Source organism: Plecotus auritus (assembly GCF_963455305.1).
Source record: "Plecotus auritus genome assembly, chromosome: 4".
In the NCBI taxonomy this organism is placed as follows: Eukaryota; Metazoa; Chordata; class Mammalia; order Chiroptera; family Vespertilionidae; genus Plecotus; species Plecotus auritus.
The window spans coordinates 111255245-111267610 of record NC_137775.1 but is presented as its reverse complement, the minus strand read 5'-3'; the positions used below and the strand labels follow the sequence as shown (position 1 = coordinate 111267610).

The 12366-nt window shown below is 39.4% G+C and overlaps 1 protein-coding gene across 1 annotated transcript; it reads right to left on the bottom strand.

Moving 5' to 3' along the window:
• Nucleotides 1–4021: 4021 nt before the first annotated feature.
• On the bottom strand, nt 4022–10687 carry GIMAP7 (GTPase, IMAP family member 7). The gene is made up of 2 exons (XM_080666444.1): nt 10610–10687; nt 4022–5488 (listed from the first exon to the last, which is right to left on the bottom strand). The coding sequence occupies exon 2, from the start codon at nt 5449–5451 to the stop codon at nt 4570–4572; it is 882 nt and encodes a 293-aa protein (XP_080522570.1). The 5' UTR covers nt 5452–5488; nt 10610–10687; the 3' UTR covers nt 4022–4569.
• Nucleotides 10688–12366: the final 1679 nt, after the last annotated feature.

The window sequence follows — 12366 nt, the reverse complement described above, 5'->3', positions numbered from 1 at the left end:
GATGTATAAAGAACTCTTGCAATCCATTAATGAAAGATAAATAGCCTGATTTAAAATGGAAAAAAAAAAGATTTGAATAAGTGTTTTGGACATATACTGCACCAGTGAAACCATCACCACAACCAAGGTAATGACTCTCTCCATTTTCTAATGCCCTGTAGCCCTGCCACCCCACTTACATTGCCACCAAAGCCCCAACAACCACTTGTGTGCTATGCGCAGATAATGCACCAAAATTGTTCCTTATGTGAACATGTATGTGAGTGGCTGAGACCCAGACTCCAAGCTGAGATCTCAGACCTCTGTGGAGGAGGAGATGATGATGATTTTTCTCCAACATGGAAATTTGTTAATCCCAAATCCCAATTTAGGGAAAATTTTAGAAACACAAGATGCTTTTTAATAGGAAGAAAGATCTTGAGAACCGTTGCCTTAGATACTCCATTTTTTTTATATTTGTCTAAAATCATAGATGAGACTGCTCTTCTAAAAGCATATGTTTTTGAGGGACAGACTCATAGATGAAGAGCAGGCTGACAGCTGTCATGGGGGTGGGGATCTGGGGGAATTGAGCAAAAAAAAAAATAATAATGGACAAGGACAACAGTGAGGTGACTAGGTGTGTGTGGGAGGTGGAGAATGGTGGATACATGATGATGGAAGGAGACCTGACTTGGGGTGGTGAACACATAATAGAGTGTACAGATGATGTGCTTTAGAATTGTGCACCTGAAACCTATGTAATTTTGTTAACCAGTGTTACCCCAATAAATTCAATAAAAAGGAAAAAATTAAGAAAAATAAATTTAGTTACTGTACTCATCTCAGAAATAAATAAATAAATAAATAAATAAATAAATAAATAAATAAATAAATGCATATGTTGGTTCAAAATCTCCCAGGAATCATCTGAAAGCAACTCCCATACGGAGGGCAGGGAGAGACCTAAGAAAGAGGCAGACCACTGTAGATGGTTAGATAGCAGCTTAATAAGCCAGGGAACTTATAGACAAGGCTTGTCTTGAGTAGCCTGAAGACAAACATTCTCTGCACCTGCCTGCCAGATCTGAAAAGTTGATATAGAGGCCTTAGCTGGGCCTAAATACATACAACATACAACTCGTCTCAGCAGCACATTACTAGCTCCATTCTGTTTCCTTGAGGCAACTCCTGGGAAGGGAAAGGGCAAGCTGAATGCACATTCCAAAGATAGTTAGGGTGAGCCTCTAATTGCCTTGGTCCAGCCTTCAGGTCAACTGGAGGTCACATCTTCTCCATGACCTTACACAGTGTAGCAGAACATAATGGGTTCAAAGGAACACAGTCTTGGTGGGGAAAAAAGTTATATTTTCACTTGAGACCAATGAAGGAGACAGGGGAATAATTTCCAAAGCTCTGCCTCTCCTAAGGGAGACTTATATACTCAGTTTTGGTAAATTACATGTTGATTTCTTCTTTGCAACTGGATAAACTTATCAGTCATGGGTCTGCTCTCTCAGATGTCATAGCAATAATACAATCACATGCGAGAGAAAACACAAGTTAGGACACCAATTTCTAAAATCAGGGGCAACTTTTCCCACCCAGAACCCTATGAACCCATCCATTGACTTAGAAAGTGCCCTGGGCTGGGGGGCAGATCACTCAGGGCATTGACTGGTATTCCCATGTGATTTAGCAAAGATGGTACATTGGCAGACTCATCAGGTTGAACACAAAACATTCTTCTTGGGCAATGACAGAGATTTCAGCTATCCGGAGAGATATTCTGGTGTCAGAAACACTAGAAGGAATTTTTAAAAGAAACAAGAATAAAGATTAGGGCATTTCTGAAAGACAAAAGAGAGTGATTATCATTAAGATTTCTCAATCAGGATTCTAGCAGCAGAGATAGCCCATTCTAATTAGGTAATTGAGGGAGAGTCAGGTGCAAGGGTTTCCTACAATGTGTGCATACAGGGATGCAAGTGACAGGGGAGACTGCTGGTAACAGTGAGGAAATTACACACTAACCCTAAAGGGGTGAATAAAAAATGGAACCCACACCTTAGAGAAGGTATGATCTTCAACTTAGGGTTGCAGCTGGTCAGAGATTAATTTGCAGGGAGAGAGGCACAAGAACAAATACCCATGCCTTGCTTTTCTACCTAGAAGAGATCTGTTTGGACTTCCCATTGGCAGAAGTCAAGCATAAGTCAGAGAGCCAGAAATCCCGCTGATGTTGTTAGATAGGACAAGGGTCTCAAGGTATGGGCCATTCTTACTAAATGCTACTCTTGTTAAATGTTAAATTTATAAGACCAGCTAGAACAGGATGAGCTTGACAAGAACTCAACAGGACAAGGGTAGTCAACAGCAAAACAAGGAAGAAAGAAGAAAGAAAGAAAGAAAGAAAAAAAGAAAGAAAGAAGGAAGGAAGGAAGGAAGGAAGGAAGGAAGGAAGGAAGGAAGGAAGGAAGGAAGGAAGGAAGAAAGAAAGAAGAAAGAAAGAAAGAAAGAAAGAAAGAAAGAAAGAAAGAAAGAAAGAAAGAAAGAAAGAAAGAAATTGACCAAATAGTATAAAGAATGGCTAAGCCTCTCCATTTGGGGAGACAGAGCTTTTGATATGAATCCCGCCTCCTTAACTTGCTAAAACTACCCTGTGACAACCATGTCTCCTTCTGGAATAGGACACTGCAAGTGGAGAAGCCCTTTAGTTTGGTAACAATATGATCCACATAGATCAACCTCCTGGGCGAAGAGCTAGGTTGAAGGAGGGCAAAGTGTGGATTTGCAGATGCAAAGGAAAAATATTTAGCACAGTAGAGATTTTTACGTTACATTCAGGGACATTTTAGAATGATACCTAAAAAGAAAAGAGAGAAAATCAACAGGAAAATTTAGCAACTTCCAAACATCCATGTGTTACCAGACGGGGACTGGCCCATAGTGTGTGAGTTCTTGACTTGGTGCAGGAAATAGGATGTTTATTAAAGCTGGGGACAGTGAAACCCAGGAAGGGTTTAGGGTGGAAGATACAATAGGAGAGAGCCTAGGTGGGGCTGCTTTGGCTCTAGAAATGTTATAGGAAGGAAGTGAGCCAAGGTGGGACTGCTTCAGCTCACTGGGAAGTCAGGGAAAAGGGGGCCTTGAAGACAGGATCAGGGGCTGAGGCTGGGTGCCACTGCCCACTGCTCCCCTGGTTGCAAGTCCCTCATGGGGATCCACAGTTTATGAAGAAATAAAAAATTCATGTCTGGTACAGGGCATGGGCTTGTGCTAGAGCGAGTTTTTGTCCTGATGACTTTTTTCCTTTTTTTTTTTTTTCCCCAATCAGCTGTCCAGGTGCATTTTTAATATGCTGATGCATCAAGATAAGTGTATAGGGCAGTTTTGGATTATTCTTTGCTCTGTTTTACTGTTTTATTTTATCTTAGTTATGCCTTGTTTTAATGTGGTTTTTATTATTTTTCCCTGACTTCATCTGCCCTTGGGTTTAGCTGGCACAAATGGCATAATTGGGTCTTAGTGCTCTACTTTCAAGACTAGAGTGATTTAAGCTATGTATTCTCTGGTTTGGGAGGAGATCTATAAACCATTTGTTCTCAAGTGCCCTTTGTTGGGAAAGATAAGGTCTTGTGATTAACAAGCTGGCTACAAGCCTCCCAAACAGTTAATTTTCTCATCTCAGTTTCCCTATTGCATTCGTACAGGAATTTTCCTAGCTTCTTACTATCCTGCCTCACATGGACCACAGAACCATCTTGCTGGAGAAGCCTGCTGCTTCACTAACAAGGTGCACACAGACATGGACTGAAATAATGTGCATCATCGGTGGTGCTAACACTTGACACATGCAGGATTTCTCATTTGGATTTTCCTAAATTGAGTCTGTGAACTCTTCATAATATATTATTGCCTGATTATGCCAATTCTGTAACTTCTTCCATTTGTTAGCATTGTGGGTATTGGTGGTGAGTGATCCAGGAAGATGCTGGTGGTTACTATCACTACATAACAAACCATCCCAAAGCCTAGTAGTTTAAATCAACAAACTTTATTTTTCTCATGAATCTGCAATCTTGGCAGAATGCAGTGGGGTGGCCCATCTTTGCTCTTTGCAGCTTCATCTGAGGTGGCTCAGTTGGCAGCTGGAGAATCTGCTTCCATGTTGCCTCACTTGCACGGCTGGCAAGTTCGTTCTGCTGGCAGGTGAAAGACCAGCCAGGGGAGTGGGCCAGTGACTTCAAGTCCTCTTCATATGGCCTCTCAATGGGAAACCTGGGCTTCCTCACCACATGGTGGCCAAGTGCCAAGCCCACAAACCCTAGGGAAAAAAGAGGCATTTTTCCTATCTCACTTTTGAAGTCACAACCACACACTGGTTGTCAAAGCAGTCACAGAGTCCATTGAATTTCAAGGTAGGGGACAAACCCTATAATTCAACAGAAAGAAAAACAAACTGATTATGAGAAAAAAAAATGAGTGGGATAGAACATATTGTTTTAGTCACCTTTGGAAAATATAGTTAATCACATTAATATATCATAGTAAATTAAGAAACAAAAATAAAATTTACATTACTTAAAATTACTTATTCCATAATCTTGAAATTATTTCCCAAAACATCATTACAACATCTTTAAATATATTTCTTCTAGCTTTTTCCCCAATATTTTTCATTTTTTCATTATAGTTGTCCATTAAGACTTGTTTTTCCTCCTCCATTTTTTGCTTTGATATTTTTCCCTTAGCATATTGCTCTTCAACTAATTTAGTTTTCTTCTCTAATTGATCATCATAGATAATCTTCAAGGCCTCTGTCTGATGTTGCAGCTTCTCCCCTATCTCCTTGTAGATGGCAGGAGCAAAGTAAGACCCTCCATTCCTCTGCACCATTTTCTCTATCAGATCCACCAGCTCCTGCAGTTGAGATTCATTCTCAGCCTTCTTTGTACTTTGTTGGTTATCGAAGGCACAGAGGCGGTTCCCACACTCCTTGATGATGTTTTTCAGATTTATATCTGCTTCTGCTAAAAAGTCATTCAATGTCTCATCACCCAACTCATCTTTTCGAGTGAACAAGATGATCATGTTCTCCATGGCCTCTTGCCCAAAGAAGGCCTTGATCAATGTAACCGTTTTCTGCTCCTCCTCAGTATAGCGGCCCAGCTGTATAACCAGTATGATGGCGTGGGGCCCAGGGTAGGATAAAAGGACATACTTGCTGATTTCCTCACAGGTGGACATCAGTGTCTTCTTGGGGTCAAAGAGCCCTGGAGTGTCCACAACAAGAAGGTTCCTCCCCTTCCATTGTCGCTCTGCTTTCTGACAGCTCTCAGTAACAGCACTGGCAGCAATTTTAGAAGCAAATACTCTTTTCCCAAGGATTGTGTTTGCTGTTGCACTTTTTCCACTTCCAGTTTTCCCCACCAGAACGATCCTCAGAGTGTTGTCCTGAAGGCCAGCCATCTTCTTTCAAGAGGCTCTGAGGTGCAGGTAACAAGACCTTAAGAAAGGGAATGAAGGGAAAAGGGTACTTAGGTAAGTGGGGACCATTCCCAAACCCCTTTTCTTCTTCTTGTCCTCCCTGAAAATTTGTAATGGTCTATTATTCATATGGAAAAAATAATAAAGCAGAATTTTCCCACAAAGGAGTACAGGGTCCAGGTGTTTTCACAGGAGAACTCACTTAAACCTCTACAAATCTGATCATCTCAATGTTATGTGAGATATTCCTAATCATATAAAAAAGAGGGAAATCTTTCAATTCTTTCTCGGAATCAAGTGTGATATTGATCCTAAAAGCTAACAGATATTTGATCAATAAATAAAGCTACAGACATGTCTCATTTGGAAATATTCATATCAAAATTTGTTGTTTCAACACATCTTATTAATAGATGAAGTAGAAAATTACCTAGTGCAGTCAGACATTTGATCAAATTCAAAATTGATCCATGTTTAAAGCTTTTATACATTAGAATTAATAGATAATTACCTAACATGATCTTATATAACTATAAATTTAAATTTTTATCATCACTTTTTCCCCGTAGCTGAGAAAGAGTGGATTATAAAGTTAAAATAATGAGTTATAAATTTTTGGGATGAAGAAAAAGTAGATACTTCTCTAACATTATTTTATATAACTGTAAATTTAAACTTTTGTCATCACCATTTTTCTCATGCAGGTGAAAAACAGTGGATTATAAAGTTAAATGCTGGATTATAAAGTTCACTTTGAATGAAGAAAAAAGAAAGTTATTCAGCACCATCAAGAAAATGAACAAGGAGGAAGGGCTAGCTCCACCAGGAGTCAAGCATTGCAGTTTCTATGATTACAGGACCGTGATGTTGTACAAACAGAGAGAACAGTGAACCAAAAACAGAAAATTCAGAAACACACCAAATTAATCTTACCTTATTAATTTATATTCAATTCAATTACACTCTGTTACAGTTAGATTCAATAAGACAGCATACCATATCAAAGGGGCCAAAGATGTTGTAATAAAGTAACTTTGGGATAACTGTATAACCATACAAAAAAAAAAAAAGATAAAATTGCATCCATTGCCTCATGCCATTCAAATTGCAAGCAGATTAGAAGTTTAAATGTAAAAAAAAAAAAATGTAAATAAAAGAAGAAAACATGGGTAACTTATTTGTAACCTGGAGGTAAGGAAAATATTTCTAAGATTTGAAATAGAGTAAGAAAAAGGATGAATAAGTGTGATTACATAAAAATATCACAGATAACGTGGGACAAAAGACAACTTTAAAAATTAAAGCAAAAATGTTAAATTTTGTACAGTAATATTTTTCAGCTTACAACAAAGGGGGTAAATGTTCCTGTTATACACAGAAAATTAAAAAGTACAGAAACTAAATATCAGCAACTTGATAAAAAATGGAGCAAGAGATGGGAATAAACATTCAGAGAAAAATGAATTTAAATGTACCTTGAATGTATCAAAAGACATTACCATACACTCAGAGAAAAATAAATCAAAACACAAACAATAAAATCACTAAAATATTAATTAAATTACACCTCTATTTCTGAGGTGAGATATTATTTGACACCTCCAGGTTTGGCAAAAATCCAAAGGTTTAATAACTTGCTTCCCTCATACCTTTACCAACAAATTATGCTAAGAACAAAAACCTTTCAAATGGCCATCAGTAGGGACTGGTTGAATTACCTAAGATATATTCACACAGTGAGGGACTATCCAAGTGTGAAAAGGAATGTGCCTCTCTATACAAGCATGGAGAGGTCTCTAGGATACATCATTAAGTGGAAAAAAAGAAAGTGAAGAAAATAATGTAGAGTTGACCTACCATTTCTCTAATAAGGATGAATATGCAATACATATATAAAATATAATACATATCTTTTTCATATGTATGAAAAGGCAATAGCAGGATACTCTGAAAACTAAACCAACAAAAATTTACTTACATGGGGATGGGAGAAGTAGGGTGGAGGGAACAAGGACAGAAGCTGGGAACTGGTTACACTAAGATTTCATAGATTTGATCTTGAAGCCATGTAGGTAGCTTACATAATTATACAAATATATATATATTTTTTAAAATTCTAAAACCAAAATGAAATGGCAAATTCTAATTGTATATGGTGGGGTGGATGAATTGGTCTAAGACACTTAAAAAAGCAATAATTTCATTGTCCATCTTTAGTGTTATTAACTTAAATTAAAAAAAAAATAACCTGAAAAAAATAAAATCGTTTTCAAAAATCCTATTCGTGTGTGTGTGTGTGTGTGTGTGTGTGTGTGCAGTTTTGAAGTCCATTGAAAAGGAATAGAGATAATAATGAGCCCAGTGACAATGACCCCCCGCCTTCGTGCCTAAAGTGTGGTTTTCAAATGCCATTGCCCACAAAAGTTAGGGTTTTATAAATAAACTACTGATTCTAGGAATAGGCAGAAAATGCTTCAGTGGAGCCTTCACTCTCTTGTCAACAAGAAAGCCAGGATGCTCTAAAAAATCACTGGGATCTCATGGGAAGGACTTAAGAGCCAACCTCAAGAGAATGCAACTGGACATTGATGGGGCAATGTGAGCATCGATAATAACGCCAATGAATCAAAATATATCAGATATCTTAAAATACATGACTTCATAACATGGCCTTCTGCTTAAAATAGTCAATTGCTCCCTTGGGAGTGTGCCAGGAAAGCATCTTCTTGTTATGAATATTGACAAACAAAAGGAAAGAATTGAGCATTTATCTTGTCTTTCAGATACAACTGTACTTTGTGGAAATGAGAGAATGGTTGGAGGGAACTTTCTTTTTATAAGATTTTTTTCCATTTAATAAGGGAAGAATGATAAAATTTGATATCATCACTGTTAGTTTTGATCGAGTAATTGAATCAATACTCCTCCCCGAGGAACTGGCTTTTTAGGTTATTTCACTATGGACATTCCCTTTGCTGAGACCACATTTTACTTGTGGTGACCACATTCCATTCTCTCCCCTCCGGGTATGCATAAAGAAGTCTCTGCCCAGAAAAATCCTGCCAAAAATTCTTTAAAAGCCTCTGACTCCAGTCACTGGGGGCTGGAGCCATCCAGACTCAGCCACTTCCTGTGCAGATGATCGAATAAATTCATAATCCCTCACCACTCTGGCCTCATGCGTTCCTCCTTTGGCAACCTAACAATCACTTCTGACCCTCAATGAAATGTAGGCCATCTTTAATGTCGATTAATGTCAAAGAATGAGAGACAACCAAACATTATATGCCTTCTGAGGGAAGTTTACAGCTGAATCTATGATTTATTTCCACCAAATAGTCAAACCTGAGTCAGATCAAGCCTCTCCTTAAATAATTTCACCCAAAACACTGGAACTAGAAGAGCAGGTGAAATGACAAAGTGAGAATGTTAATCAACAAAATGTAAACTGCCCGGTTCTTTTGGGGAAAAGACTTCCTCCTTCTTACACAAAGAAATTTTCCAGAAAGAAACAGGGAAGGTGAGAAAGCTATATGTTAAATTAAATATAAGAGAAACCAAACAATTGCAATTTATGAATCTTAATCAGATCCAACTTCAAACAGTTTTTTTAAATTATGAGACAATCAGGGAAATCTGAAGGCAACTGGTAACTTTGTAAAAAATTCTATTTGCTTTTTGAAGTCTGATTATGATCATATTTTTAAGTGGCTTCAAATATTTTCTGGTAAAATGAAACAATGATATTTGCTTCAAAATAATGTGGCGTGGCTGGGGAGTGGTGAGTATATAGAATCTATATACTATATTATAGATGAAACAAGATTGGCATCACTTAATAATTGTGGAAGCTTGGTCTAGGTACATGAAAGTTCCTTGTAATGTTCGTTTATCTTTGAGTAAATTAACATTTTTCAACAATAAAAATTTGATATGTGTGTAATATAACCACTGCTGACATTCTAAAACAAGCACCCTGATAATTTTTTGTACATTATCTCACCTACTCCCCCATAATAGCCTGCAAAAAGCTAATTTTATTATTCTAACTTTTTAAATAAAGACATTGATGTGGCTTGAAAATGCTGAGACACTTGCCCAAGATCACAGTGCTAACAAGTATTGGGCAGAGCAGGGATCAAATTCAAAGTCTGTCTGACTACCACCTTCCCTCCTAACCACTGCACACAACGACCTCCTATCAGTGTCTTCTCAGACCCAGGATTCTAAAATTACATGGAATCAGAGCTAGATCAAGAGAGGGCAGGGAGGAGAGTGCACACTCTTTCCAGAACAGAACACTTTTAGGAAACCTGTAACTAGGGGCATTAAGTGGAGGGTTTCATATACACTGTTCTTGCAGAATAGCCAAACCTCTATCAATGACACCCTCTCCTCACCTCACATGTCACACTTACTCAGGTTAGAGTTTCTCTCTGCTGAATGATGGAAAGGATACAGCAAACTACAGTCCAGATTTCCTCTGCCCTTGGTGATGTGGGCAACCCCTAGAGTCACCACACACTCCAGGATCTTGCTTCTTTTTCAGTAAAAAGAGGGAATTAGACAGGTCAGTCTCTAAATTGCCTTCAAGCTCTAAAGACCTGCCTTGGGGACACTCATTTCCTATCCAGGGAAAAGGAAGGCTTGACAGGCAGTCCGCACAAATGGTCCTGTTCAATATGAGACATGTAACATCTATAATAATAAAAGGGTAATATACTAATTAGACCGGACGTCCTTCCTGACCAAGCCGGGGCCCAAGGGAAGCCAGCCTGGGTCCCAGGTCCCTGCGGGTGGCCCGAGGGAAGCCAGCCCTGGTCCCAGATGCCTACCGGCAGCCAGAGGAGGGAAGCCAGGGTCCCAGGTGCTGGAGGGAAGCTGGTGCTGGCAGCCCAGGGAAGGAAGGCCTACTCTTGCAGAAATTTTCATGCACAAGACCTCTAGTGGTACTAATAAAGCTCCTGATCCCCTCCCTACCCTCCTTCACTACCCTCTGACAGCACCCCCCTGCTGTGCTTCTGGCATAGAACCTGATCCTTCCTGGGACCAGAACTCACACCATGTACACTCCATGGACCTACTGCCCAAATAACTCTAGTGCTGAGAAGCAGTGAGTCTGCTTCTCAGCCAGACTCACCTTCTTTTCAACCCATTGATGAGTTCTCAAATTTTCTCCAAAGACACTCTTCTAGCTGGTGCTTTTGTTTTAATTGTGAAGAAAAATTGTTCACACCCTCTGAAACCACGGAGGCAGGAAGCTCAGATTGGGTGGAGCCAGTGGAGGAACTGTTTGCCTTTAAAGAGACAGTAATATTTCCCCTAATTTGGTGGGTGCTTTTATTTTGCCAAGTTGAAACCTTTTCCTCCATGTGCTTGCTCTTGTACCAAAATTACCAAAGCTATTTTTGGTGTTTTGGGTTATAGTAGTGAATCCAAAGACCCTTATTAAGTGACATAAATCTTGCCCAAAAAAGCCAGACACAGTGTCTGTCACCTTCCCTGGTGCAGTGGGAGACTGTGGGGTCATTCTGGAAGAAGAAAGTTGGACGTGGGACTTGGTGTATCCTCGGGTCTTGCTAGTGATGGTACAATATGGGTTTTGAGTCTATTCTCTCAGGAAGGTCTCGAGTTACTCATTCAGAAATTAACAAAACTCAGGTACAAAGCCAAAGGGGTATAAACCATTGGGAACCAAGTGGAAAAAAGGAAGGAGAGGCCTGGGAAAAGTCTTCCAATGATCACAATCTCTCTGTTTTTGTTTGTCAGTTTGTTTGTTTGTTTGTTTGTTTCATATGGTTCTTGCATGGTTGAAAGTCTACATTACATGACATATAAAGATGCACCCAGGGAGTAGAGGCAACCTTCCCTCCCAGCCTTCCTACCTTCTCCCTCTCCAGGCCCAGACAGAGGCAGCTTATCCTAGATTTACCATGGATGGATCCCAAAGGATCTAGAAATTGTTTTCAGGTAAGAGGCAGGCTTTTGAATCTCTCAAGGTTGACAAGATGTTCTAGTTGTCTGTTGCATCACCACAAAAAAGATTAAATTTTGATTACACATTTTGCTTCACTAGATTGAGAAAGTGGGTTAGTCAATGCTTAAGCTTGAGGGTAGGTACTAAAAGGACCAAATGTGACAGAAGTGACAATAGGGTTGCTACCCATGGAGGAAAGCAGATATATTTGGAAATGATGGTGTAAATGGCCATATTATTGGACCAATTATTGGTATTGATGACTTCAGTAACCTTGAAGGAACCCAGGTAACAGTTTTTCTATTTACAGTGAAGACACAGATCAGGGCCAGCTATGTAATTCACAAGGTCTGACACAAAAGGAAAATACCAAGCCCATTGTTTTAAATCAGGTTTAAAAATTACAAACTCTAAGAACAGGTCCTTGAGTAACCCTACAAGTCACACATAGAGGAAGCTCACCTTGACAGGCTGCATATATATGAGTCCAGAGCAGAGCCAGAACTGCATCTCCTGATCAAAATATCTCCACCACTGCCCCAGTTTCACTTCATTCTCCATATTCCCTGAATGAAACTTGTCCTGCCAGAAGCTGCCTTTTATGTTTTCTTGGACAACTAATTGCTTCTCCAAGCACACTCATAGGTTCCCAAAAGGGAAGAGGGAAGTGGTTGAAATAGAATCCATAGATGTTATAGGGAATAGGATGCAGGTCTTGAATGGTCATAGCCCTGAGGTCCTTGGCCATGGAGGAGCATCTGGAACACAGCTTCCACCCCTGAACCCTCTCTTAGAAGTGACCTCCTTCTAGGACACTTTTGATAGAAGTAATTTTGCCTCATGTCTCTCCTGTGCTGTTCAGTTGGCCATGCTTCTCATTCTTAGGAGCGTCTTTTCACATCCAGCTCTGCTGTGAGCCA

What these genes read in the sequence shown, in the direction of transcription:
- GIMAP7 (XM_080666444.1), bottom strand. Translation starts at nt 5,451, where the DNA reads ATGGCTGGCCTTCAGGACAACACTCTGAGGATCGTTCTGGTGGGGAAA.